This window comes from Colobus angolensis, unplaced genomic scaffold (genome assembly GCF_000951035.1).
Source record: "Colobus angolensis palliatus isolate OR3802 unplaced genomic scaffold, Cang.pa_1.0 Scaffold3, whole genome shotgun sequence".
Lineage (NCBI taxonomy): Eukaryota > Metazoa > Chordata > Mammalia > Primates > Cercopithecidae > Colobus > Colobus angolensis.
The window spans coordinates 29,950,919-29,965,915 of NW_012116265.1; the positions used below are offsets into that span (position 1 = coordinate 29,950,919).

The window sequence follows — 14,997 nt, forward strand, 5'->3', positions numbered from 1 at the left end:
GAAAAATAAAATTGACAACAAAATCAAACCTGCAGGGCAGGGTACCGTGGCTCATGCCTACAATCCCAGCACTTTGGAAGCATGAGGCAGGCAGATCGCTTGAGTTCAGGAGTTTGAGACCAGCCTGGCAACATGGTAAAACCCTGTCTCTACAAAAATACAAAATTTAGCCAGACACAGTGGCATCTGCCTGTAGTCCCAGCTACTTGGAAGGTTAAGGGAGAATTGCTTGAGCCTGGGAGGCGGAGGCTGCAGTGATCCTGGGCAATGGGAGTGAACCCCTGCCTCAAAAAAAAAAAAAAAATGAACCTGAACCTACAAAGACTTCAGATTTTGGAATTATCAGTCACAAAATGTAAAGTAAATGTAACCAGTATGTTGAAAACACAAAATAAAAATAACATGGTAACTCTTAACATTGGTGCACTGGTGGTCTTTGGGTATACAACTGTGGTAGAATCTTCACTTTCTGCTTTGTACATTTATATACTTGTTTTTCAGTAGATATGTACAATTTTTTAATGAGGAAAAAGATATGAAATGATGGAAATGCAGAATGTTAAGAGAGTGTGTGTGTGTAGAAAGAGAGGGGAATATCAGAAGAAGATTTGGAAAGCTATATATGTATACCATAAGATGTTAACAGTTACTTGCTGGGTGGGACTGTGCTTTGTTTTTGCTTATTAGTATTTTGCAATTTTTTTTTTAAAAGACGGGGTCTTGCTATGTTGTTCAGACTGCAGTACAACGGCTGATGCCATTCCCAGGTGTGATCATGGCACAATATAACCTCAAATTCCTAGTCTCAAGCAATCCTGTCCCCTCAACCTCCTGACTTACTGGGACTACGGGCACTCACTGATGTTTTTAACCCTTTTCCTATTTAGAAAAAAAAAAAAGTGTAGCTCACTGCCAGCATTCATTTAATTTTACATAAACACCCTCTTAGAGGCTGAAGCAAATCTGACTGATTCTCCATGTGAAAATAAAATATTAAACTATTCTTAGAGTTATTTCTCAACAGAACTAACATCAGAATCATCTCAATCATCAGAATCGTCTATTTCAGAACAATCATATTCATCAACTGAATCTTTGGCTAACAAGTGTTCGAGAACGATGTTAACATCATGTGTAGGAATGCTACGTTTTCTAGGATTTGAAATTGTCAGCAATAGACAATTATTATATTTCGTAAGTGGTAATACCACTAAAAACCGAATGCTATAAACAGAATGTGTCTTTTGTTTCCAAAGTCAATATACTAGAACGATGAGAAAATAATAAGGAAAGCGAGATATTTCATGGCAAAGTTATCTCGGGGTAAACGCTGTAGCTGCAATCGCCACTGGAGAGTATTCTCTAGGCAAACAAGAAAATGGTTAAATAGTATGATTTAAAAAAAATTTCATAATTTTTTTAAAAAGGTATTTCCCAGTGTTCTGGCCTCAATCATTACACTTCCCACTCTAATTTTGCACTTAAGGACCAAACTCCTGCCTACTGGATTCTTACCCTGGGGTCCTATTGGCAGGCACCTTGAATAGTATGCATTTAAAAAAATAAGCTTGTTACCCTTTACCCACTCCACACACTTACTGGCTCTCTCTACCCCTGCTTATCTCTCCATTTGCCTGCCAGAGCTCATCTGGGTCCTAGTCACCTCCCTCTTGGATTGCTGCATAATTGTCTTGACTGCTTAGTTCTAATCTTGCCCTGCTGGGTGTGAGAGCAGTCAGTGAACACACCTGCTACCTCTGCATCTTCCATCCCTACCACCGTCTACTTTCAGCCACCTCTGCCTCAGCCCTGCCCCTTCACTACCAACTGGAGTAACGTAAGTCCCCAGTAGCACTGTCTGTGACAGAAAAAGCATGTTCCAGTTAAAGAGTCCTCTCTGACTTCAAACCTATCTGTTAAAATTTCTGACGAAGCCAGGTGCGGTGGCTCACGCCTGTAATCCCAGCTACTCAGGAGGCTGAGGCAAGAGAATCGCTTGAACCTGGCAAGCGGAAGTTGCCGTGAGCCAGGACCGCGCCATTGCCAACTTGGGCAACAAGAGAGGGACTCCGTCCCAAACAACAAAAAAAAATTGTGATGGAATATGCTCAGACTTTAACAGGGAACCAATACCTATATTTCCAATGAATCCAAACACCATCTCCAACCTAAAATATACAGGGGTCTGCCTTCCTCTACCTGAGCAGGTAGATGCCCAAGGTAATCCTAATACTATAAGGCTCACCACATTAAGTTACTTAAACACAAAGCAGCTCTACCAAAAACGGGCTGGCTCACCCCCATCTGTTCTTCATAATATTCCTTTTCCACCTCCCTTAATGGCCCCCCAGTTTGTGTACTCCACATAGTCTGGGGTTTGGAGTTTTTTTTATTTTTTTGAGTTATAACTTACACGTAGTAAAGTGCATAAATCTTAAAGTGTGCAGCTTGATGAATTTTTTCATATGTATATACCCACAAAGCTATCACCCAGATCAACATATAGACCATTTCTACCACCTCAGGTTTCCTTATACTGTCTCCCACTGCTACCAGTTGATAACCCCCTAAAGGTGACCACTATTTTTTATTTACTGTTATCATTAAAGTTATTTTTTGCCTACTTGTTAAAACTTTTATATAAATGTAATCATGCAGTATTTACATTTTAGGGTCTGGCCTCTTTTGCTCATGTTTTTATATTTTGTCATATAACCTACATTTTAAATCATAACATCATGTAGCTATTCTCCAAAATTAGTGGAAATCAAATCAAGCCACAGTTTAAGAACAATTTGGTAACAAACAAAAAGAAACTTTAGTTTATGAATACGAATATTTTACAGATATGAAAGATGATATGAAACTGATAGCCGCGAACTTATTAGTAGGCTCAAATATGAAATCACACCATTTGGGGTGGGTCGTCAGATTAGCACTGAAGATTAGTTTGAAAAATACTGTCAGCCAGTGCAGTGGCTCACGCCTGTAGTCCCAGCACTTTGGGAGGCTTAGGAGGGTGGATCACTTGGGCCCAGGAGTTCGAGACCAGCCTGGGCAACATGGTGAAAACCTGTCTCTACTAAAAATACAAAAAACAAGCCTGGCATGGTCGTACGGGGACTAGGCTGAGATGGGAGAATCACCTAAGCCTGGGAAGTCGAGGCTATAGTGAGCCAAGATCATGCCACTGTCCACCAGCCTGGACAACAAGAGTGAGACTCTATCTAAAAAAAAAAAAAATTGGCATTTAATATTTATATACACATTCTCTTGTGCTTTAACATGTATTTTGACTCCTGTAACTATCTTGTCTGTCTAATCCAAAGCTATCTCACTGTCTATCTCACACTCACTGAGGGTGATGTTTCAGGAGCCACTGGACAGAATCTTCTGCGGCAAACCTGAGAAAGAAAACTGAAATTACTGCTTTGAAGTGATGGGTTACTCAGAAATACTCAAATATATATTCTATAAAATGTAAACTTTTGATTTTGACTGTAATAAAATGTTAAGCCTTTGAATTATTGTTTAATTACGTCATTATATTTATAATGTAACTATAAACTACTAGTGTAAATATATATGTCTGCTTAGCTAACTCCTTTCCTGACCTCCAGCCCCATTTGTCCAACAGCCCAAGACATATTAATGTGAACAAGTCATAGCAACCTGAAACACACGGCCAGTTTTGTCATGCTATTTATTTGTTTATTTTTGAGATGGAGTCTCTCTCTGTCGCCCAGGCTGGAGTGTAGTGGCTCAATCTTGGCTCACTGTAACCTCTGCTTCCCAGGTTCCAGCAATTCTCCTGTCTCAGCCTCCCAAGTAGCTGGGATTACAGGCTCCCGCCATCACACCCAGCTAATTTTTGTATTTTTAGTAGAGGTGGGATTTCACCATGTTGGCCAGGCTGGTCTCAAACTCCTGACCTCAAGTGATCTGCCCGCCTCAGTCTCCCAAAGTGCTGGCATTACAAGCGTGAGCCACCAAACCGGCCGCCAGTTTTGTCACTTTAATGCTGTTATATGGGTGAAGGGCAATCCCAGGCACCTGATTACCCAAGTCAGACACAACTAGGAGCCAATCTAAACACTTGCTTTTCCCTCTCCCTTCACATCCAATCCCCACATCCTATCTAAACATCCTGTCAATCCTATCTCTTAAGTATTTCTTAGTCCTTTGCCTTTCTATTTTTACCAACATGGAGTTAATTCTAACTCTCGCTATTGGTTACTTATATAATTATCTGTAATCCTACAACTGGCCTTCTAATTGATCACCTGCATCTATTCTTCCTCTGTTTGAATCTAGCAGATTCTTTGAACATGTTCAATAAATATTTATTGAGTACCCACTTAAGAAGTTCTGTAGATGGCTCCAGAGACCTGAAGATGCATAAAACAGTTCCTGCCACTGAGGGGCTTACTGTCTAGTTGAGGGAGACAGTGAGTACACGAAAAGGGCTTTGGCATTAGACAAATCTTGGTTCAAACTATCAGTTCTGCTACTTACTGGCTGTATGACTTTGGTTCAGTTGCTTAATCTCCCTGAGCCTTGTTTCTTCATCTATAAAATGAGGACATTAATGTTCACTTTCCACAGTTGTTTTAAGAATTGGAAAAATATGCAAATATCTGGCACATAATCAGTGCACAATAGATAGTGTCTAGTATTAGTTTAGCTATACACTTGTAAGAGTCAGTGTCTTCTTAACAGAGATTAGAATCAGTTTTTCCTAATTTAGTAATTTTATCTTGTGAGATTCACCATCTATTGCAGCAGGTATAATATAGTCCCATTAATGTAAAACTGTATTTCTCTAACTCAAAAAGGCAATTTTATAAAGTAATTAAAAACATGGACTCTGTAAATCAAACAGACCTACATTTAAACAATCTTAGTCACCTCTGAGCTGTGTGATTGGGCTAAGTCACTTAATTTTCCTCAAATCGCTGAACCCTTTGAAACCTCAGTTTCTTCATCTATAAACTGGTTAACAGGCAGCTGTTTCAAAGAGTTGGTAAACTGGTTAGCACAGTATCTGGTCCATATGAAGTAGCTGATATGTGTTCAGAGAAAGGCCGTTCACTGAAATGATTGTCTCCAGATGGTGAGGTTTCACTGGGTATTTATCCTTTATACTCTTCTGTGTTGCTTTTTTCCCCCCCAGGCACATGTAATTTTTATAACAACTCTAATAAAGTGTTGTTAAAATTTACCTTCTGAATTCAAGAGTTCTGGTTTCATCTTTCCAGTACCACATCCCTAATCGTAATCCCAACTGCTGTAAAACGAAATGATTGCAGCAAAAATAATTAAAAACTCAATTTACCATCCACATGCCACAACAAACCTTTAACAATAATTCCTACTTACTAACACACCTTTTAAGTAATAAAAAGGAAACAAAAAACAATGGTTCCTACTAGTTCCTCTTTACACTTCCAATAACAGTGTAGAATCCTAAAGTGTTAAACTTGAAGCTACGATTTTATCCCTTTGATTTTAGGTGTGATTTTAGTAAAAAGGCAGGAAGGAGGGAGAGGGAGAAAGGAAGGGAGGAAAGTAGGAAAAGAGGAAAGAAGAAGAGGAGGAAGGGAAGGGCGAAAGGAAGGAAGGAAATTGAGGCTACATATAGCTCATCATAGCAATTTACCAATTAATTGGAATTCAGACAATAAACTGATCCCCAGGGCAACCTCAGCTGCCTAGTTCTGGAGCCTTCCGGTCTCCAACACTGAGCCTGCCCTTCACAGGCAGTGGCAAAAAGTAAGTACACCCTTTTCACCAGTGGAAGCTAGCACCCCACCATCCTTTCTACCCAGAGCGGGGCTGCTTCCCCCGCAGTAGGTATCCTTATTTTGCAGCCAACCAATTAGAGGTGGTGAGGTGGGATTTCGTAAATATCTAACTACCTGCGCAGGGAGCCAGAATTCAATTCTGACCATCTGTCATATACACCAGAGGTTTTTTTTTTTCCAGGCAAATATGGCCAGGTGTCTTTGAGAACCGCCAGCCCGGGACGAAGGCGACGACCCGCCTCTGGAGGAGGGCGAGGGGTGCGGCGCCGAGAGCCGGTTGGGGGCGGCAGGGCCCGCCTTGCTCCCAGCCCCGGTATGGGGGCGACCAAGGCTGCACTTACATCCATTAAGTAAGGCGTCTGCCCACCTAACCGCTTCCTCCTCGCATAAAACTCGGGCACCCGGTACATGGCCTCGCCCTGGCCGCCACACGGCGTCGCCGAGGATACCGCCCGCAGGCGCCTGCACCCGGCGGCCAGGGGCACGGAGCGGGGCGGGGCGTCGCTTCCGTCCTGGGCCGCGCGGGCTGCGGCCGCACGCAGGCTTCTGCCGCGACTTCCAAAGCCCAGCCTGGTGTCCTCTTTCCCGGTCTTAAAAGCCATGGCGACTTATTGGCCTATCCATTGAAAAGCCGCCCAGGGCATAATGCTTCATGGCATTCCAACCGTAAACTTCATAAAGTTATTCACTTTACTGTTTTAATTGGAGTAACTACATTCAGTCCTAAGGGAAGAAAGATCCATTTCTTCCCAACTTTCATGATTAGCACTATTATTAAGTTCAAATCCAGGATGGACCTAGGTTTATGGGGAGAGCAGGGCTTTGAGGTGGGGAAGCAGGGTAGCCTCGTGGAAGAGAACCTGGGTACGGAAATAAGAACAGTTGTGCTGCCTAACGAGCTGTGAAACCTAGGACAAGACTACTCTGATCCTGCTTCTGAAAACACCAAATCAGGGGTTATGTGGATTTTTAAGGAGTGGTGTGTGTAAAGCACCAGTCTTAAGTACTCAAAATTAGTGTTGCTCAAAAACAAAGAACCTTGCTTAGTATCAATGGGTATTCAATTGATGTTTTTACATTTACACTTTTCAAATCGTATGTCTTGTAATTCCTTCTTGCAACTGAGTTGATAATGCTGATTGTTTTTTTTTCTCCCTCCCAGCTCTGAGTGAGCAATGCTAGATGATGCAACATGATTGGGAATGCCTAGTATATTCTTTTGTATCACCACAGCATAATTGGCATGAGAGGCTTGTAAGTAGTGGGTATATACTCCCATAAACTTTTAAATTATGTCAGTAGGCATCCCACTGCTTCTTCTATACCCACCCTCCCAGTCTCACTGCTTGGTAATACACAATCTCTGGCTACAGCAATTAAATAGTAATCATCTAGATTCATGTTCTGCTCACTTGAGTCCATTCTGGCAGCTGTTCATTTGGTCCAGATATATGGAAACCCACCTATATACTGGCTGCAGACAAGGCTTTCTTACTACATGATGACACGCTTGAAAAGGAGAATATCCCATATGCTGAGAGCTTTTCACCAAGTAGAGAACATAACTTGGGGTGGACAGGACAGGGAAATAATGAGGTAAAGCTCCAGAAAAGATGAAGAAAGACCAAGGAATCTGGATGGCATCCAATCACTACACAATCATTATCAGGAAGACCACACTAGTGGTCAGTAAACCTCTTCAGTTCATCCCAGTAATATGTGGAGAAGTGCTGATAGAAAACGTAAGATCTATATATCTTATCACAGAATAAACTTAGGATGTCTAATGTACAAAACTTAGGTAAAAATAAAAGTTGAGAGTCCAAAACAATATCTACTTAAAAATTAAAGGAGAATTTATTTCGCATGTGATAGAGGGACATAATATTTAAAGGAAAGTTTCAGTAACTCTGAAGGGACAATCTTATGCTTCTCTATCACTTTACCCCAAACAAAAGCAGGGAGAAAAGATTGTTTTTACATCTCTAAATCATTACAGTACTTATTTTAAAAAGTGACCCACCCATTTCCTAAGGTACATTTTTCACCAATTAGGCTTCTTTTTAAATGACATTAGAAACTCACAACTAAAACTGGAAATATGATTTTCCCTTTAAAGAAAAAAAGCACAATTGATGATATTTAAAGTAGGGATGCAAGTACTTTCTAAATATTTGATAACTCCAAGTGTCCTGTGAGGGAATTTTTTTTTTGCCTACTTAAGAGAAACTTAAGGTCATATAACTATCTAAGAGCATATAATATATAACTAAATTGCTGGTCCCAGATTTTAGGTCCAAGACATTAACTGAATATAATGCATGCTAATTCTATAAAAAAGATAATGGACAGAATTTTTTTTTTCTTTTTTTTTTTTGAGACAGAGTCTTGCTCTGTCGCCCAGGTTGGAGAGAGGTGGCACAACCTCAGCTCACTGCAAGCTCTGCCTCCCGGGTTCACGCCATTCTCCTGCCTCAGTCTCCTGAGTAGCTGGGACTACAGGCACCCCCAGCACGCCCAGCTAATTTTTTGTATCTTTTGGTAGAGACGGGGTTTCATCACGTTAGCCAGGATGGTCTCGATCTCCTGACCTCATGATTCGCCTGCCTCAGCCTCCCAAAGTGCTGGGATTACAGATACGAGCCACCAAGCCCAGCCAATGGACAGGGTTTTATAATTCTACCTTAAAAAATTAACTTTCCACAGAAGAAAACAGCAATGCAAAATTTTGAATTAGCAACTCCTTTAAAAAAAATTTTTTTTTTTTCTGACACTATACATCTGGAGATGGCAGCTCCTGTTTTTTTGTTTGTTCGTTTGTTTTGTTTTGAGACAGGGTCTCACTCTGTCGCCCAGGCTGGAGTACGGTAGTATGATCTCCGCTCACTGCAACCTCCGCCTCCCAGGCTCAAGCAATTCTCCTGCCTCAGCCTCTCGAGTAGCTGGGACTACAGGGGCACACCACCATGCCTGGCTGATTTTTGTATTTTTAGTAGAGACAAGGTTTCACCATGTTGGCCAGCCTGGTCTCGAACTCCTGACTTCAAGTGATCTGCCCACTTCAGCCTCCCAAAGTGCTGGGATTATAGGTGTGAGCCACCACGCTGGGTGAGCAGCTCCATTTTTGATTGTTTACTTACTAAACCTTCAATTAACAGACAACCTAATCTACACTGAAAGACCGGGGAAGAAAGGGCCTATGACATCTTGGTATGTTCCAAGGGAAAGACATTTCAACATTAAGCATCACCCTATTAAATTTCAGAAATGCATATACCCTAAAATATTTCCATTTCAAAAGCTATATCAAGCTATATCAAGGCTGGGTGCGGTGGTTCAGGCCTGTAATCCCAGCACTTTGGGAGGCTGAGGTGGGCGGATGACCTGAGGTCAGGAGTTCGAGACCAGCCTGGCCAACATGGTGAAACCCCGTCTCTACTAAAAATACAAAAATTAGCCAGGCGTGGTGGCAGGTGCCTGTAATCCCAGCAACTCCAGAGGCTGAGTTTGAACTGCTTCGAGTTGCTTGAACCCAGGAGGCGGAGGTTGCAGTAAGCCGAGATTGTTCCACTGTACTCCAGTCTGGGTGACAGAAAAAGACTCTGACTCAAAAAAAAAAAAAAAAAATGGCTATATCGAGAATAAACACTGGGGCCAGGCATGGTGAGTCAGACCTGTAATCCCAGTACTTTGGGAAGCCAAGGCGGGCAGATCACTTCAGGTCAGGAGCTCCAGACCAGCCTGGTCAACATGGTGAAACCCTGTCTCTACTACATAGTCCCAGCTATTCAGGAGGCTGAGGTGGGAGAATCACTTGAACCCGGGAGGCAGAGGTTGCAGTGAGTCATCACACCATTGCACTCCAGCCTGGGCAACAGAGCAAGACTCTGTCTCAAAAAAAAAAGAATAAATACTGGGCTTTTGCCAGGTGCAGTGGCTCATGCCTATAATCCCAGCACTTGGGGAGGCTAAGGTGGGCAGATCACCTGAGGTTGGGAGTTTGAGACCAGCCTGACAAACATGGAGAAACTCCATCTCTACTAAAGATACAAAATTAGCCGGGCGTGGTGGTGCATGCCTGTAATCCCAGCTACTCGGTAGGCTGAAGCAGGAGAATTGCTTGAACCCAGGAGGCGAAGGTTGCAGTGAGCCGAGATCGAGTCATTGCACTCTAGCCTGGGCAACAAGAGCGAAACTCTGTCTCAAAGAAAAAAAAAAAGAATTTTAGATAAGTGCCTGTCGGAGAAATGTACTTCTTCCATCCCTTAACACATACTCTCGCTCGCTCTCTCTCTATATATATATATATTGAATTTGCTTTAGTCATGACTTCTAGTCCCCAACATAACCCACTACTTAGTTCAAATGATACGAGTTATTCCTTAAACTGTAATTTAGCCACATCCTAACATCAAGTACTTTTCCACTGTTATTTGACTATGGCTGATCTAACATCTGCAAAGGAGTTCCCAGGAGTTATCAGGTTACCAGTTTCAACTGACCCCTGGAAAGTGAATGGCTACTTTGGTGGCTTTATCTTAGTAATATGCAAATCTAGGTAAATTTGAAAAGAGAGAATTAAATAAGAAACACTCTCAAGAATGCCAGGAGTTTTACAAATTACTTTTCAAAATAGAAAATGAAGTATCTGCCCAGATTGATGTTAGTATTATAGCAAGTTACCGGAGGCCAGGCCGTAGGATCAAAAACTACCAATGGTCATTTTCTGATACTTCAGAAACTAATCTCTTAAGTGAGGTCTAAAATGAGTCATACCAAACTACATTTACAGAAGGACTCCATTATATTTTGAAGTTAGAGTAAGGAATGAACACTTTCAACAAATAAAGGACTAATAAAAGGGTAACAGAATGGGTACTTGGTAAAACTCACAGTAAATGTCACTCTAAAGCTACAATTAACCTGATTTTGTAGTACCATAGTAGTTTGTCACATATTTATGCCTGTAGTCCATGAAACACCATTAAATGCTCATTGCTGAAAAATTTCCACCAATATGACACCAGCACTGATAAATTGGAGTTACCTTTAGCTTTTCACAGTATAAAAAGCAGTTTCCTTTAAAAAAAAAAAAAAGTTTTTAAGTTTATTTTGAAGCAATTTCACTGTTGGCTATTTATCTTCCTCCCCTCTACCCAAATGAAGCTTGCTAAAAAGGAAAATAAAAAACAAAAAAAAACCTTATCTGTAGTTAAGAGTCAACTCTTGTATGAAAGGGCCATTACCAAAGGCCAGTATTCTTAGGCTAACTTCTTACCTAGTTTTAAAATTATTACTCATTCCATTATTCATAAAATTAATCTCTCTGAATGACATAGATGGGTCCACTACTAAATTGAAGATAAAGCTTTCATAACTTGTCTTATGAGCAACATGAAGCAAACCTATATCATTTGGAAAGATATCAAAATGTCTATGTGCAGTAAAAACATTAGGTTAACTAAGCATTTTCCTATTGGTTTTACTGAATTTCTCCCAAGTTCTCCTTAAAGAAAGTAAGAAAAGAGTAGTCATGTCATTTCACTAAAAAATAAAATTGAATTCCTTTCTCTGAAGGATGCGAATTTTAAAGATTAAGTCCAGGATAGTGGATCACCAAAGGGTTGCAATATTGCTATCTATAACAATCTCAAATTGGATATGGAGGAAAATGGACAAGTTGTATATTAACAAAATACAAGACTATCTAGTACAGTTTGCCTTTTAAAAAAGAAATCTATTGTAGTGATTTAAGGCAAGTATTGCAAAAGCATAATGATCCCCAAACCAGAAAAAAAAAAAAAATAATAATCTGTGTTTCCCTACCCACGTAATTCTAACTGCAGGAAACATGTTATTAGAATTTGCCATAAGCTCAGAAGTTGAGCTGTTTTACTAGAAAATTAAACAAGTTTGACTAAATTTATACTCACTATTAAATCACTTGAAAGTTTGCCTGCTGTCTCTTGTTTCAGGCTCCTGTATGTCACAAAAATTAACTTGTTTCCATACTTTCTTTGGCAATTATAAGACAACTTCTGCCCAGCTTTTGTTAAAGGCTCATTTCACACTTAACCCCAGAATATAGCTCATATTTTCCTGGAATATTCAGGTGAATTTTCATTTAGACACTTAAGTTGTAGGAGTTTGGGTACACTAGGAAGACCCCCAGTCAGGTTTCTGTATGTAAGGGTGGGTGAAGTTTACCCAGATTCTTTTCCCCTTATGTTGTTGGAATTCAAGGCAGCACCCTCATCTGGGAATTAAACAAGATTGGTCAGATAAATTTCACATCATACTAATATCTTAAAAGACTAATATGGGTAAAATATAAAGGAAGGAAAATTGAAAACTCCAAGACAGTAACTTTGAGATCAATTTCAGCTTTACTTTACATTGCATTTATGCATTTGTTTGCAAAAAGTATACCTGTCCTTAACAGTACTGCAATGTTCAGTTTAGTTTTAAAGTAGTACATAAAAATAAACAATTTAAGCTCCTATATATTTTATTGTTTCCAAGCTTCTATAGAACAAGTGTGCAAACTTCAGGTTTCTCATCTCAAACGAATCTCCATGCATAAACTAATCAAAAATGCTCAAGTCAGCAAACACGCAAAATGCATTAAAGAGAAACCTCAAATAATGTTTTTAAAAAACAAACTTTGGAACTAACCTTTTATAATTAAACTAAGTTGTTGCACCTCTCCTTTCATTTGCATATACCAAAGACTTCCAACAATAGATCTCGTACTTGGCACAAGGACATTTCAAAGAAACAAACAAAAAAAAAAAAAAAAGAGAGAGAGAGAGAGAGAGAAAGGCAAAGAGGTTTACGCTGACTTGAGTTCAAGCTTAGTCCACTTCTTCGATGGTCGGTCCCCCGGAGGCTCCTGAACCGCCACCGCCGCTGCCGCCGCCAGGACCACCTTGGTAAAGTTTGCTGATGATGGGGTTGCAAACTCTTTCGAGCTCTTTCTGCTTGTGTTCATACTCATCTTTCTCTGCCATCTGGTTTCGGTCGAGCCAGTTGATCACCTCCTGACACTTGTCGAGGATCTTGTTTTTGTCCTGCTCGCTAATCTTGCCCCTCAGTTTCTCGTCTTCCACTGTCTGCTTGATGTTGTAGGTATAGGACTCCAGGGCGTTTTTGGCCGCGACTCGGTCGCGATTCGCCTCATCTTCCGATTTGTACCGCTCCGCCTCCTGCACCATTCGGTCAATGTCGTCCTTGCTCAGACGACCTTTGTCGTTGGTGATGGTGATTTTGTTTTCCTTACCGGTGCTCTTGTCGGCGGCGGTAACGTTAAGGATGCCATTGGCGTCAATGTCGAAGGTGACCTCGATCTGGGGGACCCCGCGAGGTGCAGGGGGAATCCCGGTCAGGTCGAACTTGCCCAACAGGTTATTGTCCTTGGTCATGGCCCGTTCGCCCTCGTATACCTGCACCAGCACGCTGCTCTGGTTGTCAGAGTAGGTGGTGAAGGTCTGCGTCTGCTTGGTGGGGATCGTGGTGTTCCTCTTGATGAGTGGGGTCATGACACCGCCAGCTGTCTCGATGCCCAGCGACAACGGGGTCACGTCAAGTAGCAGCAGGTCCTGCACATTCTCCGATTTGTCGCCGATGAGGATGGCCGCCTGCACCGCGGCGCCATAGGCCACTGCCTCGTCGGGGTTGATGCTCTTGTTCAGCTCCTTGCCGTTGAAGAAATCCTGCAGCAGCTTCTGGATCTTGGGGATACGAGTGGAGCCGCCCACCAGCACGATCTCCTGGATCTGGCCCTTGTCCAGCTTGGCGTCGCGCAGCGCCTTCTCCACCGGCTCCAGGGTCCCGCGAAAGAGGTCGGCATTGAGCTCCTCGAAGCGGGCGCGGGTGATGGACGTATAGAAGTCCACGCCCTCGTAGAGCGAGTCGATCTCGATGCTCGCCTGCGTGGACGAGCTCAGGGTGCGCTTGGCGCGCTCGCAGGCGGTGCGCAGCCGCCTCACGGCGCGCTTGTTAGGTCCAATGTCCTTCTTGTGCTTGCGCTTGAACTCCTCCGCCAGGTGGCTCACCATGCGGTTGTCGAAGTCCTCACCGCCCAGGTGAGTGTCGCCGGCCGTGGACTTCACCTCGAAGATGCCGTCCTCGATGGTCAGGATGGACACGTCGAAGGTGCCACCGCCCAGGTCAAAGATGAGCACGTTCTTCTCGCCGCCCGCGCAGCCCTTCTTGTCCAGGCCGTAGGCGATGGCCGCCGCCGTGGGCTCGTTGATGATGCGCAGCACATTGAGCCCCGTGATGGTGCCAGCGTCCTTGGTGGCCTGGCGCTGCGAGTCGTTGAAATAGGCGGGGACCGTTATGACCGCGCTGTGCACCTTGCCCCCCAGGTAGGCTTCTGCGATCTCCTTCATCTTCGTGAGGACCATGGAGGATATCTCCTCTGGGAAGAAGGTCTTGGTCTCCCCCTTGTACTCCACTTGCACTTTGGGCTTGCCTCCCTCGCTCACCACCCGGAATGGCCAGTGTTTCATGTCCGACTGCACTGTGGCATCCTCGAACTTCCGTCCAATAAGCCTCTTGGCGTCGAAGATGGTGTTGGTGGGGTTCATGGCCACCTGGTTCTTGGCGGCGTCGCCGATGAGGCGTTCGGTGTCCGTGAACGCCACGTAGCTAGGGGTGGTGCGGTTGCCCTGGTCGTTGGCGATGATCTCCACCTTGCCATGTTGGAAGACCCCCACACAAGAGTAGGTGGTGCCCAGGTCGATGCCGATAGCCGGGCCACGGGCAGACATCCTGACTGAAAGGCGAACGACGTTAGGATGGGGAAACCAGGGAGATGAACTCCGCGGAGTTAACTAACGGTCACCTCCCACCAGACACCACAGGCACTACCAGCAACTCTCAGCACCCCGCGCCCAGTTCCCGGTTCTTATAGCCGCCTCTGGGAGCTCCCAGACCCAATCCGCTCCCGGGACCGCCCTCACAAACTCTTCCAGCTCCACCACAGGCTTCCTGGGTCGGAGTGACTGGCCCGTGGCCCAACAGATTTCAAGTTGGACGAGAGGCGGGACTCCGGCCCCAGCCAGGAGACAGAGGGGCGGCCGTTATGTAAATGAGGTTCCTCCCTGACTCTCGGCCGCCTGGCCGCGACGCCTCGCGCGCCTCCTGCTGCTGGCGGGCGTTAGGCGCGCGCTCCCAGAGCCAGGTGTAC

The 14,997-nt window shown here is 43.5% G+C and overlaps 2 protein-coding genes across 8 annotated transcripts in view; both read right to left on the bottom strand.

Annotated features, from left to right (window-relative positions):
* The window catches only part of PPP1R36 (protein phosphatase 1, regulatory subunit 36), a 55,860-nt gene extending 49,556 nt beyond the window's left edge, over positions 1-6,304 (bottom strand). Inside the window, exons 1-3 of the mRNA XM_011949770.1 lie at positions 6,146-6,304; positions 5,223-5,287; positions 3,357-3,404 (exon numbers count right to left, since the gene is read on the bottom strand). Of these exons, the coding sequence (XP_011805160.1) occupies positions 3,357-3,404; positions 5,223-5,287; positions 6,146-6,214 (182 nt within the window). The 5' untranslated portion in view covers positions 6,215-6,304. The remainder of the gene's footprint in view (positions 1-3,356; positions 3,405-5,222; positions 5,288-6,145) is intronic.
* A 5,867-nt stretch (positions 6,305-12,171) lies between these two features.
* HSPA2 (heat shock 70kDa protein 2) lies at positions 12,172-14,956 on the bottom strand. Of its 7 annotated transcripts, none has more exons than XM_011949773.1 (2): positions 14,162-14,956; positions 12,172-14,071 (listed from the first exon to the last, which is right to left on the bottom strand). In XM_011949773.1, the coding sequence occupies exons 1-2, from the start codon at positions 14,576-14,578 to the stop codon at positions 12,659-12,661; spliced, it is 1,830 nt and encodes a 609-aa protein (XP_011805163.1). In that variant the 5' UTR covers positions 14,579-14,956; the 3' UTR covers positions 12,172-12,658. The 7 variants fall into 7 exon arrangements, with proteins under 7 accessions (XP_011805163.1, XP_011805170.1, XP_011805169.1 ...); XM_011949780.1 differs by having other exon boundaries at positions 12,172-12,737; positions 13,176-14,956; XM_011949779.1 differs by having other exon boundaries at positions 12,172-14,161; positions 14,501-14,953.
* Positions 14,957-14,997: the final 41 nt, after the last annotated feature.